Genomic DNA, 14,816 nt, shown 5'->3' on the forward strand with positions numbered 1-14,816 from the left:
ACTCAGCCTGGTTCAGACATTTCCATTATCCATCTGACCCCTGTAGACATTTAAGTTTACAATCAACACCTAGCCCAACTTTATCATTTTACCAAGGGTGAGACCAAGACTCAAGGATATCCCTTCCCAAAGTCCCTCAGCTGATTACTGGTAGAGCCACATCACAATGAAAATGAAAAGCACTTTTCAGCAGAACTAAGTCTGGCACCATCATCAGTGTTTTTATGACACTGTCCTCAGTTCTTTTAAGAATCCAGTGTATGACATCATTGTGCTCAATGAGTGACCAGTGTCTGGGGGCAGGTCCCCTGCTTACGCAGAAGAAAGTACTGGGGAGATGGACTTATTAGTGAGATTTCATGCAGTTCCCTCCAATGGATGCAAGTGGATTTGGGAAGGGCCAGCAGAAGGGATTCTCTATAGAGTTCAGCATGTCTAACACAGTGGAACTGTCTCCAGATTTTGTACCCTGTAATGTGGCCATCACAATAGATCTTTCCTGAGAGGCACATGGGTGGCTTAGTTGGTTAAGTGCACAACTCTTGGTTTTAGGTCAAGTCATGAGATCGAGCCCCATGTCGGGCTCCAGGCTCAGCAGAGTCTGCTTAAGAGTCTCTCCCTCCCTCTTCCTTTGTTCCTTCCTCTCCTTGCGCTCTCTCTCTCTCTCTCTCTCTCTCTCTCTCTCAAATAAGAAGGAAAAGTCGTTTTAAAAACTCGACCTTTCCTGAGCCTTGCATTGTCCTAGGAACTGTGAGGAAAACAGAGAGAGAAATCCAAGGTCATTTCTAATGAGAGAAGTGTCTACCTAGGGGAAGATAGGTAGCTGTAATCTGAAGACAGTGATGAGGTCTGCCATGGGAGGTGCAAAGACCTCCAGATACATGATGAGGGATGCAGACTGGCTTAGAGGAAAAGGGCTATTTATGTGTCACAGCCATGACTCCCTGCTCTATCTGGGCCTGAGAACATTCACATCCATCCTGGTACTGCTAAAAGGTTAAATTGTTGAGGAATCTGTTAGTCAGGACTTCTTCAACTGTAAGTCACGGAATTCCACCTCAGAACGCCCTAAGCACATTACTGATGAGTCTGGTGTTGAGTCAGACACTGGGATCCAGGGTCTCAAGCAAAGTCATGGAGACTTAATACCTCTCTCTCCCTCCCTTTCTCTCTCTCTCCACATCTCCCCCCTCCACCTTTCCCCCTCTCTCCCTCCTTCCTTTCTGTTTACCTCCACTATCAAACAACTTTAATACTCATGGTGGCAGGATGACTGCCAGCAGCTCTAGGCTTACATTCTCCAAGCAAAAATGCCATGGAAGAGCTCTCCTTCCTGGTAGATCCAGCAAAAAGAAATCCAAGGCCCAATCTCAGATTTACCTTCAGTTACACATCGATCCCTGAACCAATGATGGCAGCCGGGCAGATGAAATACTCTGACTGACCAGCCTGATCATGTTGCTGCCCCTGATGATGGGTGTAGGATGCAAATCCAAGTTAAGAGAGTTGAAGATAGATAACTGTCCAAGGAACAATCATGGTGTGGTTCCCAGAAAAATGAGGAGTGGATGCTGGGTTGACAGAAACACAGGATGAAGCCTTGAAAACATGCTCAGTGGAGGAAGCCAAACCCCAAGAGGCCACATACTGTATGATTGACTCTACATGAAATGTCCAGAATAAGTAAATCCATAGATACAGAAAGCAGATTGGTGGTTACCCAGGGGCCAGAAGACAGAGGGATGAAGGGAGTGACTGATTATTGGGGGTACTTAAATATTTTGAAACTATATAAAGGTGCCAATTGTACAGCATCACAAATGTACAAAGGCCATTGAATTGTACACTTTAAAATAGTTGATTTTATGTTGTATGAGCTGGAGAAGTAGCAAGATCCCTGGGTCAGATCTCTAGACTCTTGTTTCCCAGAGAGTTAAGTAGCTTCTGACTAGCAGGAGCATCCTTCCATGTCCCTGCCCCACCCCAGGCCAGCACAGTGCCTGGCGCACAGTAGGTATGAAAAAATTTTTAAAGATTTTTATTTATTCATGAGAGAGAGAGAGAGAGAGAGAGAGAGAGAGAGGGAGGGAGGGAGGGAGAGGGAGAAAGGCAGAGACACAGGCAAAGGGAGAAGCGGGCTCCCCACGGGGAACTTGATGTGGGATTTGATCCCAGGATCCCGGGATCACTACCTGAACCAAAGGCAAATGCTTAACCACTGAGCCACCCAGGGGCCTCAGGTATGAAATTAATACTAACTGCAGAGGAACTTAAGGATTCAGGCCAGAAGGTTTGGTCCTAGATATGCCCACCCTCCCAACACTTCCGTTTTACCAGCTCTTTGATCTCTGGTTTCTGCATCTACAAAATAGGAAGTGCCAATTCTGCTCTGCCTGCCTTACAAATCCCAAATATGCATGTATACATATGTGTGTATGTATGTATTTATATATACACACACTCTCTCTAGAGCAGGAGTTATTAATCTGGGGTTCGTGGATAGAATTCAAGGGTTCCATAACTATAGCTGGGAAGAAAATTATCTTCGTTTTCACTAAAGTCTAATTAAAATCCAGCTAAGTGTACATAACATACCACAACAGTATGAGCAGTAACTGTTAGGAATCACAAATTTTCGTATCACATTTTGGTTAATGCATATACCTCTAAGTATCATTTATGCTCACCTCTTCTTTAAAATTACAGTAGTTATTAGACCTGCCACAAGATCATATTATCTTATGTGTTTAAAGAAAACGCACATAATTATCATAAATTTGATGTTTAAAAAAATATTTTGTGAATATGATGTGTGAGCCAAATGCGTGAGAATAAAAAAAGCACACAAATTCCTAGATCATAACTTCAGTGGTTTAAAAGATATTTTGTAATCCTACATACTTGGAGGTATGCCTTTAAGAGCATTATTCTGAGACAAGCATCCAGAGGCTGTATTCACCAAACTGCCAAGGCATTCATGGCATGAAAAGGTAATTTCCAAAAGTCCTGTAAAGGAGGAAATAGATATAGCACGTGATCATTCCCGTCTACTTGGGCTGAACACTCTAAGCTTTAGGGTCCTCAGCTACATAATGGACATAATGGCAGCGCCCGCCTCACAGGGATATAGTGACCTGCCTCACTTCTGAAGATCAAGTGACAAACTACACACAGAGCCTGCCCAGGCTCAATACCTGGCACACAGTAAGCGCCCAATACATGCTTTTATTGCCGTGATTGTGCTATTTCATTTGGATTCTGTGCACCTTTGGGCTAAGGGCAACCTTGTCTCTCCCAGGTTCATCCGAAAGCAGGGTCTGGACCGGCTCTTCCTGGAGTGTGACGCCCACATGTGGCGCCTGGGGGACCGGCGAATCCCAGAGGGCATCGCTGTGGATGGAGGCTCAGATTGGTTCCTGCTGAACCGGAAGTTTGTGGAGTATGTGACATTCTCCACAGATGATCTGGTGACCAAGATGAAGCAGTTTTACTCCTACACCCTACTTCCTGCTGAGGTGAGTGTCTAGGAAAAAGTCCCCGAGCAGGGTGAGAGCTGGCTCTAGCGTTCAGAGCAAAAGCAGAAGTTGAATTCTTGCTGAAGGTTTGGCACAGTGGTGCTGAGTCCAGTATGTAGCCTTCTACCCATCCAGATGAAGATGGAGAACTACATTGGCCACCAGGGCCCTTGCTGTCACGGCAGGCCCGCAGTCCCCCTGTAGTCTGCATGGAGGGTGTATGGAATAGACAGACACATGACACTGCCACTTGCAGTCCACACGGCATCTTTGTGCAAAGTAGAAAAGACAGTCCTTCCTCAAAACACTTGGCTCCCATTGGTCATAAAAATCATCATGATATACTGATTTTGTTAGAACAGGACACTTCACTGCCATTTTCCAGAAAACTTTTATTTAAAAAAAAAAACAGAAACCTCTCATACCTACCATGTTGATGGTACCCCACCAGGATTGTGCAGTGTGTAACCCTTGCAACTGTATATGCTGGCCTTTTCAGGACCTACCCACAGCAATGTTTGACAGATCTTACACGGTCACCAATCCTGTAATAACTACTTTTTCAGCATGAAGAATACCTTTCCTAATTTTGAGTATTTTTCTATCATTCCCTGACAGGCAGCAGTGTTGGCCACCTCATTCACAATGGAAATTCCAATGATCCCAAAGACAGAGAGCCAGGGCTTCTGCTGGACCTGTACCAGCCCCCACACTGACAGCCCCTGGGACTCATTTCCTGATGGCTTTTAGGAGCATTTAAAAAGCTCCAGGGAGGCTGTGTCTCACTTTTCAGGCCTCAGTATGGGGAAGGTATCTTAGTTGAGACAGCTATAACAAAGCACAACAGATTAGGTGGGTTATAAACAATAAAAATGTACTTCCCACAGTTCTGAAGGCTGGGAGCCTGAGATCTGAGTGCGAGAATGGTTGGGTTCTAGTGAGGGTCCTGTCCTCTTCCAGGCTGCAGATTGCATAGCGACCATTCTTGCGCTCGCATGCTAGAGGGAACAAGGTGGATCCCCTTTTGTCAGGGCACTAATCCTATTCATGAGGGTTCCACCCTCCTAGTCTAATGACATCCCAAAGACCCCCACCTCCCAACACCATCACACTGAGGGGCTAGGATTTCAACCTACAAATTTTGGAGGAGACACAAACATGCAGTCCATCGCAGAAGCCCAGCTGCGTAAGGTTGCAGACCGCTCTGAAACCATACCAGGCTCCATCTGGAAGTGGATGGGGACTCAGTTCTGAAATGTTGCCACTACGAGCCATGACCCTTCTTCTCAGACCTGCACTGAGGGGTTCTGCATTCAGCTCCCTCCCCTCCCAGTCACTTTCATCCTAATTTCTGATCTCACAGAACTCCAGAAGTGTTCCACTTCTCTAGAGCCCAGGACACCTCTCGTGAGTGATCTGCTACCATTTCTTCCTGGCGGTACCCCAGGCCCAGGCTGTGTTTCTAGGCCAGACCAGAAAACATACCCCATTTGATGGCTCCCGCATCCCTCACCAGCATCTGGGGCAGTGCCAAGCTGATAGGGCTGACTGCCCATGTCACTCCAGAAGGATGATGGGCTTCTCATTACCGTGCCAGGTTTTACTATTCTGCACACACATTAGGTAATCAGCTTCTAATCCTATTTCAGCGAAAATCACCTTTTCTCTCAATGCTGATAACCTCCTCATCCGTTATCTTACGAGGAATTTCTGTATCATTATGAAAGGACACAGGGCAATTGGTAATTGGGAATTTTTCCCCGCTGCTTGATGGAGAATATGTGCTTCTATGGGCTTGTAGACAATTCAAGCTTAAAATCCAGGTTCATGGGCATATGTCATTTAGCAGCCAGAAAGAGCAGCTGGGGTGGTGGGTGGGGACTCGTTTTGCCCATCTACCCACTGAGATGAGACTTTTTTGGGGGCCCTGGTTGTTTTAATCAAGATGCCCATACTGATGTTGGTATGTGTTCCTCACCCCTGCCCCAGTACACACAGGCACTTTACACTTCACAGCCCTGCCTTGCCCTCCCTTTCCCCAGACTGCCACCAGGAAACCACTTTAGAATAAATCTAAAGAAGATGTGGTCTATATATACAATGGAATATTACTCAGCCATTAGAAATGACAAATACCCACCATTTGCTTCGACGTGGATGGAACTGGAGGGTATTATGCTGAGTAAAGTAAGTCAATCGGAGAAGGACAAACAGTGTATGTTCTCATTCATTCGGGGAATATAAAAAATAGTGAAAGGGATTAAAAGGGAAAGGAGAGAAAACGAGTGAAAATATCAGTGAGGGTGACATAACATGAGAGACTCTGGGAAACCAAAAAGGGATAGTGGAAGGGGAGGCAGGCAGGGGATGGGGTGACTGGGTGACAGGCACTGAGGGGGGCACTTGATGGGATGAGCACTGGGTGTTATATGTCGGCAAATCGAACTCCAATAAAAAATATGCAAAAAAAAGAATAAATCTAAAGGCTGAGCCATAAATTCGTTGCAGAAAGACCATGTATCCCCTAACAGCTTCCCCTAGGGAGCAGATAGCAGGGGAGCATGTATCTGCCTGGTATCTGGGGTTGTTATAAAACAGTGTCCAAATAGAAGTCTATCTGTCTGTCTCTCTCTGGAAGTCTTTCAGAAGCGGTAACCATATCTCGCCTCTCTGGGCTCTGTCTCCACTCTCAGCATTGCTGCTTTCTCAGATTCCTAGGAGAGGCAGGTCAAGAGTTTTAGGATTAGCAGAGACCGATGGAGCCCGGTTCAGCACCACGGACAGCGCGCAGCCCCAGCCCACCCCTCCCTGCGTTATCCTCTGGCTCCCATAGCTGAGGCAGGAGGGGTGCCAGGAACACGGGTCAGCCCTGGGACGGGTACATCCGGGAACCTGGCTTCCTTTAGCCAGGGGTGAAATTCCAGAGCATCAGTCTTCGTTCTCAAGCTACCTCAGACTGGAATCCCTTTGCTTTCCGATCTGGCCATTTTGCAAAGCACTTGCCCTTCTGGCCCAGGGTTTTCTGGAAAACTGTCACATTTCCTCTGGTTCCCATGTGTTGACATAACCTGAGGGATTTTTTCCTCTCTGCCAGGCAGACAGAAGATGTCCTGAGTGATAGGAAACATCTTGAGATCAGATTGTAGACTGCTGGGGAAAGACAATTTAGAGAAACGCTCAGGGCATTAGACTTCCAAGCAGAATTAAGCCTCTCTGGACAAAACCTCCCGTGTGCCCTGAGCTGGACCAGGACTGGCGGCCGACCTCCCTTTGCAGAGGGAACCAAGGAGTCTCTGAGAGAGTTCCCGCACAGTCACGGGGTTCGGGGGAGGGAGGCTGGAGGAGGTCTCAGGCCGGTCCCTCTCTCCCCTGCAGTCCTTCTTCCACACAGTCCTGGAGAACAGCCCCCACTGCGACACCATGGTAGACAACAACCTGCGCATCACCAACTGGAACCGGAAGCTGGGCTGCAAGTGCCAGTACAAGCACATCGTGGACTGGTGCGGCTGCTCGCCCAACGACTTCAAGCCGCAGGACTTCCACCGCTTCCAGGTGAGCCCGCCCGGCCTCAGATGCCGGCCGAAGAATCTTGTCCTGCATTTGGCAACCCTGGCTCCAGTAGTGACAGTGACAACATGAGCAGCGGCCACCATTCATTGGCCATTTTCCCCATATGCCAGAAGGATTCTGGCCATTTTCCCTGTATTAACTCATGAGCTGCGCACCCCCTCCCCGCACATCAACCTTATAAGATAGATAAGCACATAGGGATAGTATTACTGTTATTCTGTTTTAGAGATAGAGAAACTGAGGCATAGAAAGGTCAAAAACAGGCCAGTGTATGTTTCTATGTCCATTTCTCTGTATTGCCTTTATTTTTTTGGGGGGGGGATTTTTTTTATATTAGACACACAGAGAGGCAGAGACAGGCAGAGGGAGAAACAGACTTCCTGCGGGCAGCCCAATGTGGGACTCAGTCCCAGGACCTCAGGATCACACCCTGAGCTGAAGGGAGATGCTCAACCACTGAGCCACCCAGGTGTCCCTGTACTGCCTTTCAAGAAATCCCCTGAAGTATGTGTTAAAAATATATTTCTGGGTGCAAAGTTGAGCATACCTAGAGCAGAGTTTCTCCACCTCAGCACTCTTAACATTGTGGCTGGGTCATTCCCTGCTGTGGGTGGAGGGGGTAGGTGCTGTCCTGCCCATCGTTGGCGGTTCAGCAGCACCCCTGGGTTCCGGCCTCTCACTCTGGTGTCACACTCCCATCATGACAGCCAGAAATGTCTTCAGACATCGCCAGATGTCCTTGGGGGGGCAAACTTTCCCTCTCTGGCGAGGTCCAGGACTTTTATTTTAGCATGCCACACTCTGGAAAATTCTGAGGAGCTGCCAGGTCTGGAAGACCATGCTTGGTGAACCTAAAGGAGGAAGGAAGGGAGGAAATCTGGATCTCCTCTCCGCCCCAGAGAGAGGAGTGGGAGAAGCATCTCTGCACCGCCTAGCAGGTCACGGTTCTGGGGAGAACAGAGGCAAGGGGCAAGCAGTGCTCCCTCTGCTTCCATGAGCCCCAAGGATGCCTGGGTTCCCAGACCTGTTGAGGTGTGAGCACCCCTCCTGTTCCTTCTCGGCCAGCGGCCTAGGAATCTTCCTCTCTCCCCCTCACTGTGCCCTGGACCCTACTGCCGAGATCACAGGCGGTGCCACAAGGTGGTTAAATACATCACTCTGAGGTCACTAGAGCCACCATGTGGAGACGGTTTGCTTCCTCCCCAGCCACTAACCTAGAGGGTGGGTGGGAGCAGCAGTGCAGGTCAATAACCTAGGCTAAGGTGCCCCCCTTGGACTCACCCTGGCACATAACAAAACTGTCCAGGGGAGGGCATGGGCTGCCCAAATGGAGCCTCCAGTCTCTTAGCCTGGCTCCTTAGCGTGCGGTCCACAGACCGTCAGCATCAGCATCACCAGGGAGCTTATTAGAAGTACAGACTCTCAGCTGTTCCAGACGTGCTGGGTCAGAATCTGCATAGAAATAAGATTCCCCAGGTGACGGGGAGCCTATTTATGTTTAAGAAGCACAAGGGTAGGGATCAGTTCCATCCCAGGCTCTCTGCGGGGCCCTCTGTGGGTGTCGGCTTCCCTGGGGCAGGCATCATCTCCATTGTGCAGGTGGGGAAACTGAGGCACAGAGCAGCTAACCTTCTTGTCTGTGGACACACAGTGGGGTGTTAGGGCCTGGGGGTCCCTCCCAGGTGCTTCCAGTTGCAGACCTGGGCTTTTTCTGCCAGGCCCCACTGCCACCCTGGTTTTGTGCCTACACAGGTGCAGAGCACACCATGGATTTCATCTCGTTATTCAGGTTCCCTCAAGGTGCCCGCCTAACGTCTTTCACCCCTGTAGGCGGTTGCTGCAATAAGTATTTTTTCAGGCCTGTGTTTGGTGGCAGATTAAGAGCTACCCAGGGACCTCCTCAAAGCCATGTTAATTTAGGTATGAACTTGGGCGACATTTAACTCCTTTGTCCATGCAGAAAGGATCTGCTGAGCAGAAAGAGGGCTTCAGGGGGAATATATGACCTATTCAAAAGGAAAAACGGGAAAGATTCCCACTTTTGCAGAGGACCAACTGTTACCCTCGATGCAAAGGACCTTCATCATTTAGAGCAAGTAGCCGTGGCAGTTCTTGGGAGCGCTGCCCCTCGCGGGCTGCTCCTTTGGGTGGCAGCCTTTGCATTGCAGCCCCAAGTCTCCCAGGGACATCGTGGCCTCTGGTAGAGACAGGCTAACATAGAGACCTCGCACGTGCTCACAGCTATTCCTTTCACAGTAAACAAAGATCAAGAACATCCCCCAACATCTAGACTCAAGAAACTGCTGTCTGTCGGGAACTCAGAGTTCTTGTTCGAAGAAGTGTGGTAAATATAGAAACATGCCCTTTTGGAAGATCCAGCTGCGAATAAAGAATCACAAGCAGAGAAAGACTGCCTGGCCCCTGAGTCTAGTTCTAGAAGCCCCTTGTTGCAGGCTTCAGGGGGTAATGACAATAGTCACCTAACAATAGCAGATGACACTATGTGCCAGGCTCTCTGATAAGTACCTATATTATTATACCCATTTTAAGGATGAGGAAGCTGAGGCCTTGGGTAATTTGCCCAAAGACCTACGTAGCTAGAAAGTAGCAGAGTCAGGATTTGAACTCAAGTAGTCTGACTCTTCAGCGGTGCCATAAGGGAACCAAACTGACCTTTGACCACAGAGAGGGCCAGAATATTATTAAATGTTATCCATAAACCACCACAGGGTTCATGAAGCAGGGAAGCTAGAGAGTATTCAGAATGATACCAAGGATGTTTGTTTTCGGGGGCTTCCCGTTTACTCAGCAGTTCAGTTCTAAAATGATGCAGTAGAAAGAGACTGGGCTTGAGAGTCATCTGAGCTGGGTTCGAATCCTGCAGATGTGTGAGTGCATATACATCACTTCCCCTTCCTGAGCTCGGTTCCCTTATATGTAAAACGAGAGTCATAATGTCTGCTTTGCAGAGTTGATGGAAGAATTCGAGGTGGTGACATGAACGCAGTGCTAAGCTGAGAATACGTGCTCAGTGGTTTTTACTGTCATTAGCGCTGCTGTTAATCCACTGCAGTGGAAACAGTGCCAGACCCAGCTTAAGGTCAGTAATCACACTAGACGGGAGGGGCTGTGCTTCCAGTTGTTTCTGTAGCCCTGGACCAGAGGTCCACAAACTACTGCCCCTGGGCCAAATCCAGGCCCCTGCCCGCTTTTGTAAATAAAGGTTTTTGGAAAACAGCCACAGCCGTTCTTTTACCACGGCTGCATCTACTACGTGGCTGCTTTCACATCACCACAGCCTAGCCGAGTAGTTGCAGAGCTGGAAATTACTATTATGCAGCCCTTTGCAGGTCCCCACCCAGGCATGAGTATAAGACTTGGTACATAACAGGGCGCTCAGAATATTATTTCTTCATCCTGACTCTGCCATTTCCTTGCTGTGTGACCTTAGATAAGTCCCTTTCCCTCTCTGGGCCTCCATTTCCTTGAAAACTTGGTTGATGTAAGTGGTCTTCCACTGCATCATGATCACCTGGGAAACTTTTTTTGGACGCAGATTCCTAAAACTCACATCTCAGAGATGTTGACTCCGTAGTTCTGGGGGAGGACTCCAGAATCTGAATCTTTCCCCCCGCCACCCAGAGAGGAGTGGGGGAGGGGCAGAGGGAGGAGGAGAGAGACCCTCTTTTCTTTTTTTAAAGATTTTTATTATTTATTCATGAGAGGAGAGAGAGAGAGAGAGAGAGAGAGGCAGAGACACAGGCAGAGGGAGAAGCAGGTTCCATGCAGGGAGCCCGATGCGGGACTCGATCCCGGGTCTCCAGGATCATGCCCTGAGCTGAAGGCAGCGTTAAACCGCTGAGCCACCCAGGCATCCCAGAGAGAGACCCTCTTAAAGCAGGCTCTGCACTCAATGCAGAGCCCAACACAGGGCTCAATCTCACCACCCTGAGATCACGACCTGAGCCAAAGTCAAGAGTCAGACGCTTAACCGACTGAGCCTCCCAGTCGCCCCCAGAATCTGATTTTTTTTTTTCAGAACCTTTCAACTTTTAAAGCTATTCAGTTGGTGGTGGTGTGCAACCCCAGTTCAGGTGTTATATCCTCTACAAACCTTAGTGAAGGCATCCCCTCAAATCCCACTAAGAATGCAGATTCCTGAACCCCACTGGCAGAGATTCTCACAGTACATCTGGGTTCCTTGTGCGTCTGCCAATCGGCGGCAGTGCCCAGGAGGCAACAGGGGTGGGTGCGAGTCGGGGGGCACTGAGGTGACCAGGGGGATCCATGCCCCTCTAAAGGGACAGCTGCCCTTCAACTCTGGCCAGTCATTGCCTTGTGGAAACACGGGCCTGGGGTTCCAAGTCTATTTCTGTTTAAAGGGAAGCCAAAAGTTGTTGCTGTGAACTCTTGTACTTTTTAAACGTTGCCAGCTAATTCAATTTTAAAGCACTCTGCTGGACAACTGGAATATATCTGTAAGCTGTATTTGCCCTGGACCTCCAGCTAAATGATTTCTGCCATCCATCTCGGCCACAAACATCTGGGAGGTAATTTATTTACCAGACATTTAAATGATGTGTACTATGTGCCCACCATTGCTGTAAATGCTCTACAAATATTAACCCATTCAGTCCTGACACACTTCTTACTACCTCCAGCTTACAGACAAGGAAACTGAGGGCAGAGAGCTTAGGAAGTGTCGGAGCTGGGATTGGGATCCGGACAGGCTGGCTGCAGAGCCCTGCTCCCCAGACCCCTCCTCCTGCCCCGCTTGTTGACATTCCTCTTCTTATCCTCCTGAGCACAGCAGACAGCCAGGCCCACCTTCTTTGCCCGAAAATTTGAAGCCGTGGTGAATCAGGAAATCATCGGGCAGCTGGACTACTACCTGTACGGGAATTACCCTGCGGGCACCCCGGGCCTCCGCTCCTACTGGGAGAACGTGTACGATGAGCCAGATGGCATCCACAGCCTGAGCGACGTGGCGCTCACCTTGTATCACTCTTTCGCCCGCCTGGGCCTCCGCAGGGCCGAGTCCTCACTGCACGTGGAGACGGGGAACAGCTGCAGGTGAGCCTGCGGAGTGGAAGTGGGGGACAGTGGGAGGGGGTGGGGGGACCCTCTTCAGGATCCACACGCTTTTCCCTGTCTCTGCTGACCTCAAAGGCATCCGAACTGGGACTGAGCCTTTGGCTCAGGTCGTGATCCCCTGGGGTCCTGGGATCCAGTCCCGCATTGGACTCCCTGCATGGAGCCTGCTTCTCCCTCTGCCTGTCTCTGCCTCTCTCTCTGTGTGTGTCTCTCATGAATAAATAAATAAAATCTTTAAAAAAAAAAAAGTCATCCAAACCCATCCTAGTGGCCAGATCTCATCTGCTCTAAGACACGATCACACTACTACTTTTTCAGATCACCATGTCTACTGTTTACCTGATTATTTCCTGGCAGTGCTCTTGTTCTTGATGCTAAGTTCTGTGTCTCTTATAAGGAAGCTTTATGTCCCCACATTAAGTAGTTGTGTTTGCCTTTGCCTTAGATGTGAAAATACAGAACTTTTGTTTGTTTAATTTTTCTTACAGAAAATGTCAAGTATATACGAAATAGAAGAGTGTGGCCCCATGCCCCCATTACCCACCTCTAGCGATTTCTTGCACGGGGCCAAGGCGTTTTCCTCTTTGCTTTTGCCTGCTGACCCCTCCTCCCAGATCAATTTGAATGAAGCACGGCCCATACTTATAGCATCTGAGCCATAAGTATTTTAATATGTTATCTCTGAAAAATAAAGAGTCCTTCTTAAAACACAACCCTACTGTTGTTGGCACACTTAAAAATATAACCAAAAATGTTAAAACGTGGACCTATGATTTAAGACATTCGGGTATCACTTAGAATCATCTCACCTACCACTAGCAGGTACCAGTTGACACTTCAGGAGAGAGCGTTCTAGAATATGTGAAAAGAAGAGGGGGAAGGAAGTAGGAGAATGATTCACCATCATCCCCTCCTCCTGCCTTCCCTAAGCCAACCAGCCCTGTCATTTTGTGTGCCTTTTCTTCCCTACCAGCAATGTGCATTGCAGATATTTACATAATTGCAATAAGATTTTGAAGTCCTGTTTCTTTTTCATTTGACGTTATGATATTAGCCCCCTCTTCCCCATGCTGCTCTGCGGCTTCCCTAATGATAATGATCCTCGTTAATGCCCGCAAGGATTCCATTGAGTAGAAATTCCAGAGTTTGCCTAATCCAGTCCTTTCCTGTTGCATTGTCAGTAATGGACCATTGTAAATAATGTTCTGATGACTATCTTTGTGCAGAAAGCCTCTTTTTTTTTTCCGTTCCCTTTTCTGATTATTTCCTGAGGATGGATTCCCAGAAGTGCCTCTAATCACTCTCTTTCTCTTTCTTGTTCTCCTCCTCATCCTACCTCCCCCTTTGAACTACAAAGAGAAAACCTTTTTTTTTTTTAAACCACTATCTGTCTACACTGAGGCCTCCCCTAGTGTCCCTCCTTGCCCTACTCTTCCCTCTCCTGGGGAATGTAAGAAGAAGAAGAGAAACCATTTTGTTACCTAAAAGCCTGAAAACATGGCACAGTGTGTGCCCGGTGCATAGCTGGCTGGGCATCTGCAAGGCTGCATCAAGTTGGCTTCCATTCATTCTCTCCTCCTCCTAGCCTCAGACTTCTCTCTCCTCTCCCAGCAAGTTCTAGTCTGGTTTGAAGGGAGACCGGGGTGGGTTGGGAACCCAGGACTGGATTTACTCTCTGTTGACCTTGGACAAGCCATTAACCTCTCTGTGCCTCAGTTTCCTCATCTGTAAAATGGGTGCAATAATAATAAGCCTCGTAGCCTAAAGTGGTGTGAGTTTTAATGGAGACCATCTTCAAACACTGCCTTATGAGTTCTCTATTACTGTTATTATCATCCCTGTTTTAACAACATTTTACATGCTAAGTGCTCAGCAAGTGTGCATGTCGGTGTGGATGTCTCCGTTGTTATTACCATGAAGCTGCCACAAGCAGTCAACAGTGAGCCTGGTGTGGGAGCTGCATGCTCATGCTCCCTAACGTAATGGGCGGTATGGACTGCTCCTTGACTGTGTTTCCCTTTGCTCGGTGCCCTTCCCCGTGCAGCCCACCCTTTCCGTAGTCTTTGAGGGTCAGCTCCAGTGCCACATCCTCTGCAAAGCAATTCAGGGGCTCCCCTGAGAGTCTGTCCACCCCAAGCTGAAAGTAGCTCAGACTTCCCTCCATCACTCCCCTGGCTGGTAGCTGTGGTACCAGGGGTCAAGGTCATCTGCAAGTTTTTCTCCTCCTGCTAGTCTGGGACAGAATCCTTGTCCATGGAGCCACTGCGTGCATTCCTGTGGTAATGCAGTGCCTGATGCCTGGGAGGTGAATGTTTTCCAAGAATAGTTTTAGCCCCAGACTTCATGGAATTTATGAGGTAAATGACAACATACGAAATTCCAAAAGACATCCTCAATTTATTTAGGGTTGTTGAAATTTTCTCCTGGTATTTGTTTTGGGATTAAACAAGCCATCAAGTTGCCTGGGGCCTGGAATCCTTTGGCTTCTACCTCATTTTTTATTATAATAGAACCATTGTGCCTTGCTGTGGGCAAAGTGGATATATTTATGGATATGCGCCTACAAAGAAATCAGGACAAAGGACCCTTATCCCAAAAGGCAAAAGAGAGTGAATTCCTGCCCGTGGGGTGTCTGGG

General features: G+C 48.3%; 1 protein-coding gene across 1 annotated transcript in view; it reads left to right on the top strand.

Moving 5' to 3' along the window:
* Window positions 1-14,816, top strand: part of XYLT1 (xylosyltransferase 1) — a 305,895-nt gene that overhangs the window by 269,935 nt on the left and 21,144 nt on the right. Inside the window, exons 7-9 of the mRNA XM_055340521.1 lie at window positions 3,299-3,515; window positions 6,891-7,067; window positions 11,896-12,158. Of these exons, the coding sequence (XP_055196496.1) occupies window positions 3,299-3,515; window positions 6,891-7,067; window positions 11,896-12,158 (657 nt within the window). The remainder of the gene's footprint in view (window positions 1-3,298; window positions 3,516-6,890; window positions 7,068-11,895; window positions 12,159-14,816) is intronic.

The sequence above is a fragment of the Nyctereutes procyonoides genome, unplaced genomic scaffold (genome assembly GCF_905146905.1).
Source record: "Nyctereutes procyonoides isolate TBG_1078 unplaced genomic scaffold, NYPRO_anot_genome, whole genome shotgun sequence".
In the NCBI taxonomy this organism is placed as follows: domain Eukaryota; kingdom Metazoa; phylum Chordata; class Mammalia; order Carnivora; family Canidae; genus Nyctereutes; species Nyctereutes procyonoides.